Raw genomic sequence first — 19,113 nt, forward strand, 5'->3', positions numbered from 1 at the left:
TTTTTGGTCAGCTGTTTGCAGTGTTGCACTAATGACATGTCTTTGTCCAATACAACACCCAGGTTTCTTAGGCTTGGTTTAACAGACTGGCCCAAGTCACCTAAGTACTGGTTAATCCCTGGAATTGAGTCATCAGGGGCAATAACCAGTGTTTCTGTTTTGTCCACATTTAGCTGCAAGGTGTTATCACTTAGCCATTGTTTTATCTCCACCAAGCAATGAACTAAGGAATTTAGCCTCTGGAGCTCAGTCGGCTTGAAAGAGCAGTAAAGCTGGATATCATCAGCAAATATGTGGTACGAAACATCAGAAAATCTCTGGATGATATTAATTTATTAATTATTAATTTAATTTATAATATTAATTTATGCATTTGGTGAATTTCATTAAGCATACTTGAATTGTTACATTTAATAGGTGTTCTTATCTACATATACAATACAGGCCAAAAGTTTGGACACACCTTCTCATTCAATGCGTTTTCTTTATTTTCATTACTATTTACATTGTAGATTCTCACTGAAGGCATCAAAACTATGAATGAACACATGTGGAGTTATGTACTTAACAAAAAAAGGTGAAATAACTGAAAACATGTTTTATATTCTAGTTTCTTCAAAATAGCCACCCTTTGCTCTGATTACTGCTTTGCACACTCTTGGCATTCTCTCCATGAGCTTCAAGAGGTAGTCACCTGAAATGGTTTCCACTTCACAGGTGTGCCTTATCAGGGTTAATTAGTGGAATTTCTTGCTTTATCAATGGGGTTGGGACTATCAGTTGTGTTGTGCAGAAGTCAGGTTAATACACAGCCGACAGCCCTATTGGACAACTGTTAAAATTCATATTATGGCAAGAACCAATCAGCTAACTAAAGAAAAACGAGTGGCTATCATTACTTTAAGAAATGAAGGTTAGTCAGTCCGGAAAATTGCAAAAACTTTAAATGTGTCCCCAAGTGGAGTCGCAAAAACCATCAAGCGCTACAACGAAACTGGCACACATGAGGACCGACCCAGGAAAGGAAGACCAAGAGTCACCTCTGCTTCTGAGGATAAGTTCATCCGAGTCACCAGCCTCAGAAATCGCAAGTTAACAGCAGCTCAGATCAGAGACCAGATGAATGCCACACAGAGTTCTAGCAGCAGACCCATCTCTAGAACAACTGTTAAGAGGAGACTGCGCCAATCAGGCCTTCATGGTCAAATAGCTGCTAGGAAACCACTGCTAAGGAGAGGCAACAAGCAGAAGAGATTTGTTTGGGCCAAGAAACACAAGGAATGGACATTAGACCAGTGGAAATCTGTGCTTTGGTCTGATGAGTCCAAATTTGAGATCTTTGGTTCCAACCGCCGTGTCTTTGTGAGACGCAGAAAAGGTGAACGGATGGATTCCACATGCCTGGTTCCCACTGTGAAGCATGGAGGAGGAGGTGTGATGGTGTGGGGGTGTTTTGCTGGTGACACTGTTGGGGATTTATTCAAAATTGAAGGCACACTGAACCAGCATGGCTACCACAGCATCCTGCAGCGACATGCCATCCCATCCAGTTTGCGTTTAGTTGGACGATCATTTATTTTTCAACAGGACAATGACCCCAAACACACCTCCAGGCTGTGTAAGGGCTATTTGACCAAGAAGGAGAGTGATGGAGTGCTGCGGCAGATAACCTGGCCTCCACAGTCACCGGACCTGAACCCAGTCGAGATGGTTTGGGGTGAGCTGGACCGCAGAGTGAAGGCAAAGGGGCCAACAAGTGCTAAACACCTCTGGGAACTCCTGCAAGACTGTTGGAAAACCATTGCAGGTGACTACCTCTTGAAGCTCATGGAGAGAATGCCAAGAGTGTGCAAAGCAGTAATCAGAGCAAAGGGTGGCTATTTTGAAGAAACTAGAATATAAAACATGTTTTCAGTTATTTCACCTTTTTTTGTTAAGTACATAACTCCACATGTGTTCATTCATAGTTTTGATGCCTTCAGTGAGAATCTACAATGTAAATAGTCATGAAAATAAAGAAAACGCATTGAATGAGAAGGTGTGTCCAAACTTTTGGCCTGTACTGTATTTTGTCCCTTTGATGCGGGATTTATATAACATGATATTATGCTGAAATGCTGAATTTTCTTTGTCACTTCCGCATTTAGCCTGTCGGCAATATTCCGCCACGCCACATCCCTTACTCTATTAATGGACCAATCAAATCAAAGTCCCGCCCTCAAACGCGATGAGCCAATCACAGTGCGTATAGCCATTCCCATACACTTGGACATTCTCTGCCTGGATGTTCATTGAAATGCATTACAGAATGTCAGTTTTGTTTGGTTTTATGAGCTTTTTTGGAGATTTGAAGTTTAAAAATGGTCAAACGGTGTGCATGGGGTACATGCAACTCCAACACAAGGTATCCTGAGAGGCTGGGTGACGAGGTGTATTTTTTACCCTTTTCTAAACCACATCTCAACCGAGAAAAGTGTCTCCTTTGGATAAAGTTGTGCGGTGACATTAGACCACAACATCAACTCAACATGAATAAGATTAACAAGGATGTCTACATCTGTTTTAAGGTAAGTCAACATTGTGTTTGAGGCAACATATTGTCACTTTGCTGGAAAGAAATATAATTATCTTTAACATCTCTAGCTAACGTTAGCTAACGTTAGCTCATAGCTGCGTTGTTCATCATGCCACCTTGTTTGCTGGGAGTTCATTAGCCTATTTTGTTCTAGTTTTGTACTTTAGTGATCGTACATCATTGTTAGCTGTTGTCCATAGGGCTCTAGTTAAGCTAACATTAGCTTCTGGAGCTTAGCTTCATTAACCTATCTGTAATCGCAGAGATAACAAAGGTTGGCAAACGTTATGCTGAATGATTCAGTGTAAATACTGTAGCACCAAACTAACGGAGAGACACTCTTGGTAAAGATGGTAAGAAGGCCATTATCCTTTTCTCATATTCTGAGCCAAAAACCTTAACTTCAGTGGCACTTTAACTTGTTGTCTTTGATGGCGACGGCAACGAGATGCGGTTCACATTAAGCGTACACTGTGACCTGTAAATTTTGGCTTGTAATTTAAGCTTTTCATCTTCTCAACAATAAAATGATGATTATATCCCTCCAATGCCTACTTTAGGCCCTTTTGGTTACTCCTCAATGACATCTGATCGTTATGTCTCCAAAAATCATCAACTGCCTCCTGCGAAATGCCGTGTACTGTGACACCTGCCATAGCGCTACTCACTGAATGTTGATAGTTTGTCCAAGTGAGTGGAGGGGGGCGTAGCTTAGCCATAGGTCAATTGCTGCAGTACTTCCTTTTTCGTAATTATGTCCTTATAGTCCTCATACACTTCCATAAGGAGCGTTTGCTTCACTGCAGAAAAAGCCTCTGCTCACTCTTTTCCTTTGCTTTTTGACATTTTGCAACATTTTCGGCACTTGACTAGTGTGGGCTTTTTATTTTCCCTGGGCACGTGCATGAGTTCAGGCTTAACAGGTGAGGCTTGAATTAGCGTCAACTGGAGCCGGCTGATTTCACTTGATGGAACGGGTTGGCACTAGATTGGGAGTTGATGTTTAGTCAAACTTCAAGATTACACCTTAGTCTGGATATTCTTAGCTAAAATTGATGGAATGGGGTCATCCCTGTGTTTCCAGGCTTCTATGTTTCCCGGGTTCTATGTTCCCCACTTAACCCTGCAAAAAAAAAAAAAAACATAGAACCCTGGAAACATAGATACGCTCCTGATGGAATACCCCCCAGGGTACCTTGCACGTAGTATGTGGACGTTGAAAGTCCATGACCAAAACGTCAATATGTGACAAGATCAGAGTGAGAATGTGTTGCTCCTTACTTAAAGTTTTTAGGTTGCATAAGGAGCTTTCTGAGAGTATTCTCAGAATGTTTGTGAATATGGCCCCAGGTCTTACAGCCAAATTCTTTCTAACCCCCAACCCATACATCAAAATGAAGCTTAAAACCTATACTTCTTAGCTGTAGTCTGTGTAAATTTCTCCCATTAAAAAAATTGTGTGAAATATGTACGCAAACAAAGCATCATTGGAATGTAAGATAATTCTCTTCAACTGAAGGATATATTTTCTATACATCTTCACTGTAAATAGTTGCTATTTACAATGCAAAGCACAATATTTTAATTTATAAAACTTTTTTTTTCAGTTTCTCAATCAATCAATGTCACCCAGTTGAAGGGGTGATGGTGAGGTTCCATTTAGATAGCTTATAGGTTGTGTCTACCCGGTCTCATTCCAAAGATGCCAAATATTGGCACCTGGGCAGTGACTTGTGGCGTCAGACACCGACAAAAAAAAGCTGTCCTTTCATGCCGGTATGATGCAAGGGTGGTCATGGTTATTGTGTAACGGCATCCGGCAGCATCGGAGGAAACACGGTGGAACAACACAAGTTAAGGGGGCAAAAGTCAAAGAAAGGGTGGTGGAGGACTCCAACAACCACCACTCCAACTACAAGTTGTGTCTTGTGTTGTTTTGTCTGTATTTTATTGTTGTTTGTTCTTTGCACTGTCACTTGTGTTTTTCTTGCTGAGTCTTTCGTATCTTAAGGCCCAGCTAGGGAGGGCATTGCAAATTAGTTTAGGCTATAAATGCTGTGGTTCCCACCACCATGCTAATACTCTGGTTTCCCAGCAGGGTCATCTCTATTCCAGTGGCTCCACAAGGACCAGCAGGTAGAAAAACACCATCACTATCATTCCTGGGCAGTGGCACTTCTAGCAAGGTTTATTAACAAGGTTTTATTATTTGGCCTCTGAACTGAGAACCACAAGGGTATCCAAAATAACTGTCACAAGATCAGGACTCCTGGGATGTTAATAGCCATGATGGATTCTGATTGTCTCCGCTAGCTGATGTCCAACTGACTGAGTGACTGTGTATTATAGAAACTACTAAGATGTTTAATGTTGTGGGGTATTTGCCGGATTTTAAACCTCTGTCTTGTGAGAAACACTTTCATTCTATCTTCAGTTTTTCATAGTGAGATGAAACTTACAATGACAAGATATGTGTTGAGTTCCCTCAGGGTCTTTAACTATATCAGGGCAATGAATCATACAAGGTACATTTTTGGACTCTTTTATTCGTAGCATTCTGATGTTTTAATCACTGTTTTCTTGTTTACATGTGTACAACATATTTACATTTTCAGTATCTGGATAATTAATAAATTGTTGCCTTATGTTTAGACCTAAGGTGATGACTGAGAATGATCTAAAATAATTCCCTGGGAGTCTGAGATCAACAAATTCTCTGCACCTAGTTGTGACTCGTCTTTTGGAGTTCTGCTCATATTGTCACCTCATTACTTTACCACTGAACACCATCTTTGCTAAAATATTGATACTTGATGTCCATCTATCGATACAATATCACAATACTATACTGTATCAATTTTTTCCCCCACCTCTAATATTTAGTCTATTTTATGCTTCAAGAAACAGATACTTCTCTACACACATGAACACCTACAGCTCTTGCTAATCATCGGCTTTGATGACAAGGGCTGCGGTTGAAAAGTCTCTCCTATCGTCTTTTCCTAACCACTTTTCCTTGACCTTGGTGGAAAACGTCACAATGTCAAGGGAAGATGTGAAGGAGATTTCATAAGGATTTAGGAAAAGACAACTGCGGTGCTGAGAGAATCCGACTGCACTTACACATGGCTACGTAATGATGCGACGGCGGATGTTATTGACGTGGGCCTGCTGTCGTGAAACTACAATGTTCTGAAGATGGACTACAAAAAGTGCATCTTAGATAATGCGCCCCGTACGTCCTCATCGTGTTGATTCATGCAGGATATATAAACGTGGACAACACGAAAGATATTGTTTAATTACTAAGGTCGGAATTGAATTAAAAAAAGGAATATAGGCTACCAGCCAAAAACTGAAACGAAATTGTCACATTGAGAATGCTTGCTCACACTCACCCATCTGAATCCCAAGTAGTAAAATGAATTAATGATATTACTAAAGGCTGGCAATACAACAACGCTCAAATGAATAAATGACTGATGCAAAGTGAACATATGTTACGGTGCGTGTCCCCTCCATCCACAGCTGTGTTCAACTTGTTTGTTTTGTAACAGGATAAACAAATATTAAGTGCATTATTTTGTTTTTCTGTGTGAATAAAAAAATAATGGATAAATAATAATATTAATCATAATATTAAATATAATTATAATAATAATTGCCTGCTGCAAGTATTTAATGACCTCAAGCAGATATCTTTTAACGTTACAGTCTTTGGTATTTTTTGTTATGATCCTTCCACTGTAGCTTTGCAGGGAAACACTGTATAGGGGAATAAAAAGTGGGAAGCAGTAACTTCATTGATTATTTAAATCTCCAGATACGCCAAGTATATGCACATTTACGCACGAGGCACAGCAACATTACTTCATTGATTATCTATTTTTTTTTTTTTTTTTCAGTTCAATTCAGTTTTATTTATATAGTGCCAAATCACAAAGAAAGTCATCTCGGGGCACTTTACACATAGTGCAGGTCTAGATAATACTCTTGAATTTACAGAGACCCAACAATTCCCCCATGAGCAGCATTTGGAGACAGCGGTAAGGAAGAACTCCTTTAAGAACTTTAACGGGAAGAAACCTCGAGCAGAACCCTGCTCTAGGTGGGCGGCCCCTTTGACTGGTTGGGTTGAGAGGGAAAAGGGGGGGCACAGAGAAGCAGAACATCTATCTATCTATCTATCTATCTAGGCCATAAGCATAGCCAATGCCAATGTTTTGAGATGCAGTAGGGCCAGATAATATAGATATAACAATCAAGGCGAAAAACAAGTAGATTTCTGGTTTTGGTTTAATTTCTATTTCAATAAGCCATTTGAAGACGAAAACGTGAAAAGCAGGTGGATTTCCATTTTTTCTCATTCACATGAAAATCAACATTAAAATAATGCATTGTATATTTGTTTAACCTATTATAAAACAAGTACATGGTGATCTCCTTGCTTTCTCAGTCATGTTGATCTTTTTCTTTCCTAATCATTTGAGTTTGTTTGTGAATGGTGAGTCGCTTGGTCGCTTTAAATATTGGCGCCGCAAGGACTTGTGGGACATAATTATCTCCTTTCCTTTCGTAAAGGATGGTCCAGTGTACCCTATGCTAAAGGAGATTAAAAAGGAAGCATTGAAGCACCTTTCCTTAAAATTTAGAGAATTCGACCAGCTCTTATCATGGCTGCCACTTAGATACTTCCAGGTCATTTCACTCAGTTAGGAACCTTCCTAAGCAAAAAAGACTATTCGACCGCAGCCAAGGTCTGAGAGTTGTCTCTATTTAATTTCTCCTTTTCGTTACTTTCTGTAGCTTCATCTGTTGGTGTCAGTGGTTGTGGTGACTGCTGAGCTTTCACTTTGAACACATCCCACTTCTCAGGAAGCAGTCCTTTGTTGAAGAGCACAGAAACCAGATGGGAGAACAACAAGATGGCAGCAATGGCAGACAGCATGGAGATGGTCTTGACTGGAGAGTACTGGACATAAACACCATCCTCAAGAGTGCATCCTGGGAAATGTATGACTGGTGGTAATCCTAGTGAGGGCTCTCCACTGAGCAGTCTCAACACACATCCCACCAGCAAACCCATCATAGCCCCATAACCATTTGAGATGTTGAAGAAGAGGATGCAGACAAGTTGAGGGAAGATTACGATGTAGGCTAATTCAGCACTAGTGAACCAGAACACCAACATGCTGTTTTTCAGGTTGGACAGTAACGTACCAACCAAGCCCACTACCAACACAGATGCGCGGATCACCCACTGACTCTCTCTGTCTGTTGCCTGAAGAAGAAGGTAGAGATGAAGAAAAACAGATTAACAGCAAATAATGGAGACTGTCCTGTTTTAATGTCTCTTGCTGCTTCTTTATCTTATTCCATTTATACTCCCTTGCATTCCATTCCCTTTCTTTCAAAATAAACATCAAACGTGAACAATATATCAAAAAATTCTTTGATGTGATGTACCAAACTGAAAGAACATATGTATTTTTTTACCTGAGGCCTGAGAATGTTCTTGTATATGTTGGAGGTGAAGATAGAAGCGGCAGAAAGCAGCACAGAGTCAACCGATGACATCACGGCAGCAGCCACACATCCAGTACCAATAATGGAGACGAACCATGGGGTGAGGTGCTGCAGGGTGATGGGAAGAACTAGAACTGATTCCCCACGTTCATATGGAGATGGAGAACCATAGGAGGTCAGGTTCCAGTCTGAGGCATGGACACAAAAGACGGAAACAGTGAAAAATGGTCACATTATTTGTTTGAGGGACTTTGAGAAGACCCTACTGTACATACTAAGTTGTAAAGTTGAATGGCAGAGGAACTGATATCGACCCTTGAGCATATGGCCTCCAGTCTGGTACATGTAATCTACAGTAAGAATATTCTCCTCAACAGCTTGAAATATTAATAAATGAGCTAATCAAATGTGAACAAATAACATATATACACAAAATTATCCATTTGTCAAAAGAAAAATTGGTGTGATGCATTATGCTAGATCGTGGCAAACTTAACATGTTGTTACATACACCACATCCCATTACACAGTCCATTAAAATGTTTCGACAAAGTTGAAAAGATAATCCCATGAAAGGATGCTAATAACTTGTGTATTCTTGCTTTTACCAAGGGTGTGCCACAGGGATCCACTTTGGGCCCTCTTCTGTTTACAATTGACCTACTGTTTTGTCTCTCTTGTGCTTGAAATTAATCTTCATATAGAAAATAATATTTTATATTGTGTTGCTGATTCTGTCTATTTAGACATTTAGAAGGTGTAACTCTTTTTTAAGCCTCATGCAAAAACAACAAATTCACTGTTTTGTCATCCATAGATATATATTACATCAATTTGCATATCATTTGAGCTGTAGCTATGTTTTACTGACTATTTAGAGAAAGTGACGGTACTTGTTGTCGTTGTAATTATTGGCATTAGTAGTTCTCTTGTTGTGGATTCATTGTTTTGTTTTCTTTTGTTGTCCTTCTTTCCTAGGATTTTTAGTTTTATATTATTATGTAATGTTTAATTGTGTGGACTCCAGGAAGAGTAGTTGCTACCCTGGTTGTGGCTAATGGGGATAAATGGTTCAATATTTGGAAGATTGCGCAACAGAAATATTTTGGCATCTGCCTTAATGATGAAAGCAGCAGTGTGCTATGGTGATCCATTTGTAGAAATGTTGTTATGTCCACTCCCACTATTCCACTTTTATGTAAATTACAGGAGATGTTTACAGCACCCAGCCCTTAATTTCAAATGGTAATTGTACAACCTGGGTTTCAAAACCCAACATTTGCTGTGTCTGGTTACTAAATGCCTCAGGCTTGATGAGCAAGTTATGCAAAGTTAAGATGTGAGTGTTTCTTAGTTTCTGTGACTTAACTCTTTACGGGGATTTACAGGCATTGTTCTTTCATGAATACAGGTGCATAATGACATTCTTTTTTGTTTCCCCAGTTTACCCAAATATGTAGAAACTGTTCGTACCTGTGGATGCAGCAGCTGCCCCAAGCAGTATAGGAGGTATCCCAAATGTAGGTAAGATGACAGCAGCAATAAAGCAAGTGATCTTGGCTGTGGATGTGGAAGATGCCGACAAGGTCCTCTGGTGGAGGCACTGATATCCCGTGCTCCCCAGTGCCTTAAAAGGAGAACAGTTATTTGTTTGATTTAATCACTGATGTGTTATCCTCATGGGGTAAAAGCTGCAAAATGTCTGCCTGCTGTCAGAAGTGAAGCATCCTTTCAGATGAAACTTAAAATTAGCAGCTACAGTTAGTTAGTCTTACCTTGACATTTATAAATATATTGTTTCAGATAAAAGCCTGTGCCTACAACAGAGGCTCCATCTTATTCTTTATTTAAAATGAAAACAGTCCACTGTGAGAATATTTATGTTATTTATCATCATTCAGGTATCATATATATATCATATCAGAAGATATGTATCACGACTGGGGTCAATTGCATTTTGTACAGGTCGTATTTTTGCTTCCTTACAAAGAATAAGAAATTATCAATCATTATCCAGGTCCTTTTCAGCCCCAGTGTACCAATCCAGGGAGCATGTAAGGTGTTGTTCGTCAGTGTCTGTCCAATGTCCAAAGAGTATGGGTTCATCATAACAAAGGGAACACAGATCCACTGCAGAGACAAATACAAACGGAGACACACACAATGCTTAAAGACATACTTTGGAGTTTTTGATGCCTTGTGTGAGAGTGGTTTCTGTTTCCTTCAAACAAATAGCCTGACACTATAAAAATTTAAGGTATAGCAAACTTACCAAGCTGATGAATATGAGCACAAGCTGTATAATATCTGTGTAGGCCACAGAGTAGAGACCTCCCAGCAGTGTGTAGGTAATGGCAACGGCAGCAGAGATCCAGATGCACACAGTGTAGGACAAATCCAGGACCACACTCATAATTCCTCCTGCCAAACAAAAAATGGATGGATGGATGGATGGATGGATGGATATTCATTTATGATGTACACTGTTACATGGACGTATGGTGCTTACAGGTCTGTATATACTGTACCTAATCCAATTAGTATTGTGGGAACCCACAGTAGATCCATAATAAGACCAGCCATAGTTAGTCCAGCTGTTACTGATTTTCCATACTTGGCATGGAAAGGGTCCAGCATCGTCACACAGTGTCTTTCTCTCAGTGGCTTTGCAAACACGAAGCCAGCTTCATGTGAAAGAGGAAAGAAGACATCACAATCAGAAAAATTCAATTAATCAAGCGAGGGGGAAAATACTTAAGAAAAAAAACAACAGCTATATGAATTTTTATATTTATTTCTTTTTGGCTTTTCAACATTTTAAAAAGCAGAAGTTGTACAACAACCTGAGGTTCAGTAAGTAATCTTTAAATTCTGTAAACAAAGACTGGTAAAACAAAGTGGTAATGCCTGCTACAAGAATATTTCTGTTCAGTTGTCAAACAAATTCATCAATGTAAGATCAATTATGAATTCTTACCAATAGATAAATTATTCTAATTTTAAAAAACTATTTCGTTAGTGTCAGTAACAACTATTAAGGGGATAAATGTGCATAATAATAATTATATTTAATTGATATTTCACAACTCAGATATTTTAGTCAACTCAAAATAATCAGAAATGACAATGCAATTGAGTGCAAGAAGCCAAATGTCTGTCCAATGCACCTGGGACTATAAGCATAGTTAGGGACCGTCCTAAAATTGCAATATAACCCATTTCAATATTTAGTACCTTATATGATTTTCAGCATAAAAATTTGCCATTATAGAGAGTGGCAGCCCATAAATATTTTATATCTGTGAGTTCAATTAATAAATCAATAGATAATTTAAAAAATGTGACAAATCACAGGGGCAGCACAGTGGTGCAGTGGTTAACATTGTCACCTCACAGCAAGAGGGGGTTCCTGATTTGAATCCAGGGTGGGAGGCTCCAACCCCTCTGTGTTAAGTTTGCATGTTCTGCCCCCATCTTTACATTTGTTTTTCTCCCACAGTCCAAATAAATCCAGGTTAGGTTAATTGGTGACTCTAAATTGTCTGTAGGTGTGAATGTGAGTGTGAATGGTTGTCTGTCTCTATGTGTCAGCCCTGTGATAGTCTGGTGACCTGCTGGGATAGGCTCCAGCTCCCCTCTGACCTCCAACAGGATAAGCAGTTACAGAAAATGAATGAATGAATAACAAATTATGGTTATAACTTTCCTTAACTGTACATATTTCAAGGTTGTGATGTCAACAGCTTGCTCAGTCATGAATATGTTGACGTGAAACCACCTCTGATGTGTCTTCAACATTCCCTCACAATTTCTACAGTTGTTGTGAGATGAAAACAGTGAGACTGCTCTTAGAAAATCCCTTAGCATCATTATTAATGACCTATTCCTGTCTTTTGAGATCAGAGATTGTTAGGCTATGTTTGTTTTGTTACACATACAAACATACAGTATCCTGTCAGATGTGATTTCAAACTCTTACCAATGATAAAAGAAGAGCTGTATGCAATCATCATCATGATCGCCCAGGTTAGTCCCATAGAGGGCGTGTACACCATCTCAGCTGTTCCAACAATGAAGGCTCCCCCAATCCACGTAGCTAGAGGATGAATAAACACACAGCAAGTAATGTAGTGGACAAACAGCAGCTTTTTGGACAGAGGATAATAATGATAATAATAATAAACTGTATTATTATGGCAGTAATGGCTTCTTTGTATATATTACAGTGAACTGTGAGCTTAGTTTTCCTCAGATTCTCTTAGTCTCTTCAACACTGTTATTGTTTAACCATAAGGAAATTCTGTCTGTCATCCTTTCTTTAACCTTTAGTGGAACGACAGTATTTAAAGCAGAAGATGAAGACTCAAATGATTATTGACTCATTATGTTAAAGAACTCTGCCTCAGCCTTGTCATCTAGAAATCTCTTTTGAACCACAACTTCACCTTTAGTCTTTGCTGATTGTAGTTTGGCACCAAAAAACACACAGTGATGGTCAGAGATACTGAAACACTGTCAGTGTTTACCCCTAAGTCTAGAATGTTACCATGCTGATGATTGGCTTCATTTACATGTCGAGTAAGTTCAGATTCATAAACTCAGTCGCTGTGAAGTCTTTCTTTTTGTTGATATGAATGTTCAGGTCTCTATTCAAGATGAATCTATCATATCGAGTGATATTGAGTGAGATCAGCTCTGAGAATTCCTGGAGGAATATTGATGAATATTTTGGTGGCTGATATAATGTGTTACAATCCCCCATAGGTGAATGGGTGATCTACCTGTGCTGTGACTCTAGCTCTTCCTCCCCTCTCTTGTGCCATTGGCTGGAGACCAGTAGCCAATCAGACCATCTGGGATATGTAAAGGCTTAGAAGCTGCTCTTCTGGTCCTTTGTTTGCTGCCATGTGTTGCTTTGTTGGGGTGTTGCTGAGCCACTTAGTGCTGTAGTCCAGAATTCTGTGTAGCCCTGTTTCCACAACACTTTCGGTACGGTACCTTTGGAATCAAAAGTAACCCTTCAGACATGGTACCTAGAGTCTAGTGTTTCCACCGCAAACAGTACTCTTAAATGTGGGCGGGGTTGTTGTCACTCACTGTATTTCCTCATTTAACAAGGCAAGGGGGAAGGACGTCTAAGGGGGAGCCAGAGGGTTTCATGTGGGAAATTATTTCCTCTAGCTGGGAAAGAGACACAGGCTCAAAATGGCTAAAAGTGGCGGGGCAGGCAGCCGTAGTAGAGGGGTCATGTTTCGGGGTAGTGATGCTAGCTCTAACATTGGCTACTTTGTCAATAAAAAATTGTAGAAAGAGCTCACATTTCAGAGGAGGCATCCAGACAGACAGACCTGGGGGCATCAAGAATATCATTAATAGTTTTAAAAAGGACCTGAGGCTTGTGACAGTTGGTTAAAATGATATCAGAAAAGTGTTTCATCTTTTCAGCCTTGACAATTTGCTGGTAACTACGCCAGCTGTCCCTCAGAATATCAAAAGACACCTGTAGCTTGTCCTTTTTCCACTGACGCTCAGCCCTCCTGCATTCTCTTCTGGCTTCCTGTGTACTGTCATTCAACCAGGGCTCGGTTTTAGGTTTGGCGCGTCTGGTTTTTAAGGGAGCGACAGTATCAAGGACTTGTAAGCATCGACAAGCTGGTGCGATTTGTTTGTCAGTGTAACATGGGAGAGACACATCGAACAAAACAGGCATATGGTCAGAAAAGAATGCACCACAAACTTCAATGTTGGAAATTGGTAAACCATATGATAGGACGATGTCAAGTGTGTGCCCGTGCTCTTGTGTGGGACCAGTCACAGACTGCACAAGATCAAATGAACCAATGAGATTTAAGAATTCACTAGTCGGGGGCTTGGAGGGACAACACACGTGTATATTCATATCACCAAGAATTAAAGCATGGTCATATTTAGGCATTATTTCAGCCAGGAAGTCTGAGAAATCCGAGATGAAGTGCTTGTTATATTTTGGGGGTCGGTATATCACCGCGCACAGTACAGGGCGAGAGCGACCCAGTTCAAACATGATCAGTTCAAAGCTGGAGAATGAGACCGGTGACAGTTGTTTACAGTCAAAGTCTTGAAAACGGTCGCAATTCCCCCTCCCCGGCCAGACATTCACGGAGCGCTGAAATACAAACAGCCGGGCGGCAAGAGTTCAGAGAAGGAGCTTGACTCACCGGCACTCTGCCATGTCTCTCCGTAATACACAAGAAATCCAGTTCACGTGTGATGAATAAGTCGTTCAGGATGAACGTCTTGTTTGCTAGCGATCTAGTATTCACCAGGGCGACCCTGGCGGGAGGCGGAGCAGCAAGGCGATCATCCGTCCTGGGAGCTCGGGCGACAGGTTGAAGGCTACGTTGGTTCACCCCTCCTCTGCGCAGATGGGGAGAACAGAGGCGGGCATGGAACTCCGTGCCGATGACAGGCACCAGCCAGGTGCCGGTAGGCTCGAGAGAGCGACGGGAGACAGAGTAGCGATGGGTCGATCCATATCCAGCCAGAGTAGACGCTGAAAAAAACACCAGAGCGGCTTTCAGCCTCACCAGTCACCCGCTGCGTTTACCGCAGGACCGGGTTTTGTGAAGCCTCCGTCTGGGGAGAGGAGCTGCGTAGAGGTGGGCAGGCAATCCCGCAAGAAGCGGTGGAGGAAGCCTTCTTTGTCACGGATCAAACCTGATCAAATTTGCACTTGCAAGCCGAATATCCAGGAGCGCTTGGCGATCATAAGCCAGTATGTAGATGCATTCACTGAACCATTAACAAAAGTAGTGAATGCTTCTATCAAAGAAGATAAATATCCTAATGACTGGAAGTCAGCCATTGTGGTACCAGTCTTTAAATCAGGAGACTCAACTACTATAAGTAACTATAGGCCAATCAGTATTTTGCCTGTTATCTCCAAAGTTGCTGAAAAATGTGTTGTTGAACAGCTAATTTCCCATATTAACAGTAGCCCATACACTCTGCACCCAATGCAGTTTGGTTTTCGGACCAACCACTCCACTGAGACAACAAACTGCTTCTTCTTAGAAAATATTAAACAGAAAATGGATAAAAGAGGTGTTGTTGGTGCGATAGTTTTAGATTTTAAGAAGGCATTCAACACTGTCAGTCATCAGATACTCCTCTGCAAACTCTCAAACTATAATTTTTCCATTGGCGCGCTGAACTGGATGAAGTCCTGTCTTGCAGATAGAGTCCAATGTGTAAGGACTGCAGGTGAGGCATCACCCTTTCTGAGCAATGAAGTGGGTGTGCCCCAGGGATCCATCTTGGAACCTCTCCTGTTTAGTTTATTTATAAATGATCTTCCGTCTATCTGCACAGGTGCAAAGTTCAAATGTACGCAGATGATACGGTTATTTATGCTCATGCAAAAACTAAAGAACTGGCAGCTGCCAAATTGAATGCTGTAATGGTGAAGGTCAACAACTGGCTCAATGAGTCTCAACTGTTTCTTAATGTTAAGAAAACAGCTGTATGTATTTTACAAAAGCAAGTTTCCAGTGTTTGTCTCTGGAGAACCAATCAAAGTAGTCACTGAGTTTAAATATCTTGGCGTTGTCCTTGACCCTACTTTATCTTTCAAAAAACAAGTAAAAAGAGTAATGCAGACTGTCAAATATCTATCAATCAATCAATCAATCAATCAATTTTATTTATAAAGCCCAATATCACAAATCACAATTGCCTCACAGGGCTTTACAGCATACGACACCCCTCTGTCCTTAGGATCCTCGCAGCGCCCGCAAAAAAACTTTAACGGGGGGAAAAAACGTGTAAAAGATCAGCCAAAACCTAACCTATGTAAACGCTGATAGTCTGATTTTACTGTGACCACTACCCTGTGCAACCCACATTATTTTCATAATGATATATTTAGGAAAAGATGCTATCTGTTGCCTCTTTAAAACAAAGTCCACTGAGTTTAGTGATGTTTGAACAAACTCTCATTGATTTATGACCAAATTCAAAGAAAGGTGATTGCACTTGTTTGGAACAGTTAGTGCCCTCTAGATCTCTTTCAAAATGTGGTTCATAATTATTATTCTGCAAGTTGAAATCATGAGTTATCTTGGACGGGGGTTTTGTGATGTCCAAAATACTCACACTAACTTAAACACATCCGCCCACATACCAGGGTTTTCCCTGCATAGAAAATATTTTGGTGGCTGCCAAAGCTGTTTTTGCCCTCCGCCAATGGAAAATCCCCTCCGCCAAAGAGGGGTGTGGAAGCGGGGAAGGGAGGAAATATCTTGAGATTTTAATATATATCGATATATTTCTAAACGCGATATTACACGGGAAAATATCGTTTCTATCAATGTAGGCCTAGTTCATTTTGCGTTAAAATGACAATACATGGGCCACAAGTTCTCACCTATTTCTCCTCTCCCTCTCCCTCTCCCTGTGTCCCTGTCTCACAAACACAACCTCTCTGCTCCACCTCCCTCGCTCTGTCACCACAACCCCCCCCCCCCAACCCCCCCCCCCGCCCCTCCATTCTCACCTGCGCTCAGCGACAACATGGAGATGGAGAATTAAAGGATAAAACAATGGCTCGATAATTTGGAGATGGTTTGGTTTTAAAGTGTCAGATGACCAGCAGCAAAATGTTTTCTGTAAAGAATGTCGAAAACCGGTCTGACGCGTATCTCCAGTCTGGGACGCTCCAGACACGCTGCACAGCGCTCGCTGTGGAAATGCAACTATTCACTAGAATGGGAGCGTATCTGCTACGCGGTGTGCTACGCGGTGTGCTGCGCGGCGCTGACGGAGTATGTGGAAATTCGGGGTAAAGCTTTGAGCACGCAGATCTCTTCCACCACTTACAACAGCGCCATAAAGTGCAAGGAGTGTGTCATATACGTGCTGCTCAGACCACAAAGCTGTTTACTGATACTGTTAAAATTGTAACACAGTGTATTTACAATGTATGAATTAATTACTGTGTGTATTTTTGTCATGCAGGAAAGGGATTTTTTTTTTACTTCAAGGAGCATTTTTTCATATATGGAGACAGTTTTTTTGTTCAGTTTGTTTTAAACATTTTGATATTGTGCAGAGTGACCTCTGTTAATAAAGGTGCCTGTGTGACATTTGGCACGTGGCTTAAACTTATAAGTGACCTTTTTTTTTAAGGGTTTGCCTCTGAAAAAAAATAAACTAACAGGGATGCTATGCCATAATGCTTTGTGGGAAACCCTAATTACATCACAGAAAAAATATTGTTATATAGTGAGTATCGCCATTCAGCTAAAGTGTGAGCCTACCCAGTAAAGAAGTTTAAAGATATCTTATATTCTTAATAATCCTGACTTTATAATTCACAGTCCATCCTACTTTTGTCAGCTGTGCTCTCCTCACCTGTCATTGTGAAGATCCCCACCACCAGGCTAATGCTGCGGTTGCCCAGCAGAGTCATCTCCATTCCAGGGGCTCCACTTTTCCTCTTTTCCCTTTTGGATTTGAAAGAAGCCCAGATGCCAGTCCCAAGTACCAGCAGGTAGAAAAACACCATTGCTATTACTCCTGGGATGTTAACAGCCATGTTGAGTGTCTGCTCTTCTGGCTGGTGTCAGACTGACTGAATGTAGTTTTTTCACTAGGTTCAGGAACAAAGACCACGCCTCGAACACATCCCATTTACGCCCAACAGTAAAAGCACACCTGATGCATTCTGTTTCCCTTCAACACATTTCTCACATCGACTGACGTGCACTTCACGTGTAACCACAGGCTTACCTCAGTCTAAAAGTAAGACAATCTCTAGTTTTTATTGTATCAATTAATCAACTCACCACGGATCCAGAGCTGCAGAACAATCCTTCTGATCCAGACAAAATCCAACCGAAGGCGATTATCCTGGAGTCATATCATTCCCGCAGCATTTACAGATCACTGTCAGCTAGGGCTGGGCGATATGGACTAATAGTCACATCTCGATATTTTTTAGCTGAATGGCAATACTCAATATATATCGATATTTTTTCTGTGACGTAATTGGGGTTTCCCACAAAGCATTATGGCATAGCATCCCTATTAGTTTAATTTTTTTTAAGCCACGTGCCAAATGTCACACAGGCACCTTTATTAACAGAGGTCACTCTGCACAATATCAAAATGTTTAAAACAAATTGAACAAAAAAACTGTCTGCATATATGAAAAAATGCTCCTTGAATTAAAAGACAAAAAATCCATTTCCTGCATGACAAAAATACACACAGTAGCCTAATTAATTTGAATACACTATGTAAATACGCTGTGTTACAATTTTAACAGTATCAGTAAACAGCTTTGTGGTCTGAGCAGCACGTATATGACACACACCTCACACATTATGGCGCTGTTGTAAGTGGTGGAAGAGATTTGTCGGGCTCAACACTTTACCCCCAGTTTCCACATACTCCGTCAGCGCCGCGCAGCGCACCACGTAGCAGATACGCTCCCATTCTAGTGAACAGCTGCATTTCCACAGCGAGCGCCGCGCAGCGTGTCTGGAGCGTCCCAGAGGCTCCACGGCGCCAGAGATACGCACCAGACCGGTTTTCGACATTCTTTACAGAAAACAATTTGCTGCTGGTCATCTGACACTTTAAAACCAAACCATCTCCAAATTATCAAACCATTGTTTTTTCGTTTACTGACCAACTCTCTGTCTCCATGTTGTCGTTGAGCACAGGTGAGAATGGAGGCGAGGGGAGGGGTGGTGACAGAGCGAGGGAGGCGGAGCAGAGAGGTTGTGTGTGTGAGATGGACCCAGGGAGAGGGAGAGGAGAAATAGGTGCAAACTTGCGGCCCATGTATTGTCATTTTAACGCAAAATGAACTAGGCCTACATTGATAGAAGTGATATTGTCCCGTGCAATATCGCGTTCAGAAATATATCATATATATTAAAATCTCCAGATATTTCCTCCCTTCCCCGCTCCCACACCACAGCAGCAGGGACGCCTCCAGAAATTTTTCATAGGGTGGCCAGATGGGG

The 19,113-nt window shown here is 41.0% G+C and overlaps 1 protein-coding gene across 2 annotated transcripts; it reads right to left on the bottom strand.

The window, feature by feature from the left end:
• Nucleotides 1-5,101: 5,101 nt before the first annotated feature.
• On the bottom strand, nucleotides 5,102-18,093 carry LOC144458386 (high-affinity choline transporter 1-like). 2 transcript variants are annotated; one of them, XM_078160821.1, is made up of 8 exons: nucleotides 17,492-18,093; nucleotides 12,081-12,197; nucleotides 10,630-10,785; nucleotides 10,374-10,522; nucleotides 10,088-10,231; nucleotides 9,575-9,728; nucleotides 8,072-8,289; nucleotides 5,102-7,856 (listed from the first exon to the last, which is right to left on the bottom strand). In XM_078160821.1, exons 1-8 carry the CDS (start codon nucleotides 17,673-17,675, stop codon nucleotides 7,314-7,316), a joined length of 1,665 nt encoding a protein of 554 aa, XP_078016947.1. In that variant the 5' UTR covers nucleotides 17,676-18,093; the 3' UTR covers nucleotides 5,102-7,313. The 2 variants fall into 2 exon arrangements, with proteins under 2 accessions (XP_078016947.1, XP_078016948.1); XM_078160822.1 differs by lacking the exon at nucleotides 17,492-18,093 and adding an exon at nucleotides 12,883-16,550.
• Nucleotides 18,094-19,113: the final 1,020 nt, after the last annotated feature.

The sequence above is a fragment of the Epinephelus lanceolatus genome, chromosome 17 (genome assembly GCF_041903045.1).
Source record: "Epinephelus lanceolatus isolate andai-2023 chromosome 17, ASM4190304v1, whole genome shotgun sequence".
Taxonomy (NCBI): Eukaryota; Metazoa; Chordata; class Actinopteri; order Perciformes; family Serranidae; genus Epinephelus; species Epinephelus lanceolatus.

Excerpts from the sequence above, each read along its gene's own strand:
- LOC144458386 (XM_078160821.1), bottom strand. The coding sequence starts at position 17,675 with ATGGCTGTTAACATCCCAGGAGTAATAGCAATGGTGTTTTTCTACCTG. Across the intron at positions 10,786-12,080 it reads CAGCTCTTCTTTTATCATTG|CTGGCTTCGTGTTTGCAAAG; the intron begins GTAAGAGTTTGA and ends TTTCACATGAAG. Across the intron at positions 9,729-10,087 it reads TTGATAATTTCTTATTCTTT|GCACTGGGGAGCACGGGATA; the intron begins GTAAGGAAGCAA and ends TCTCCTTTTAAG.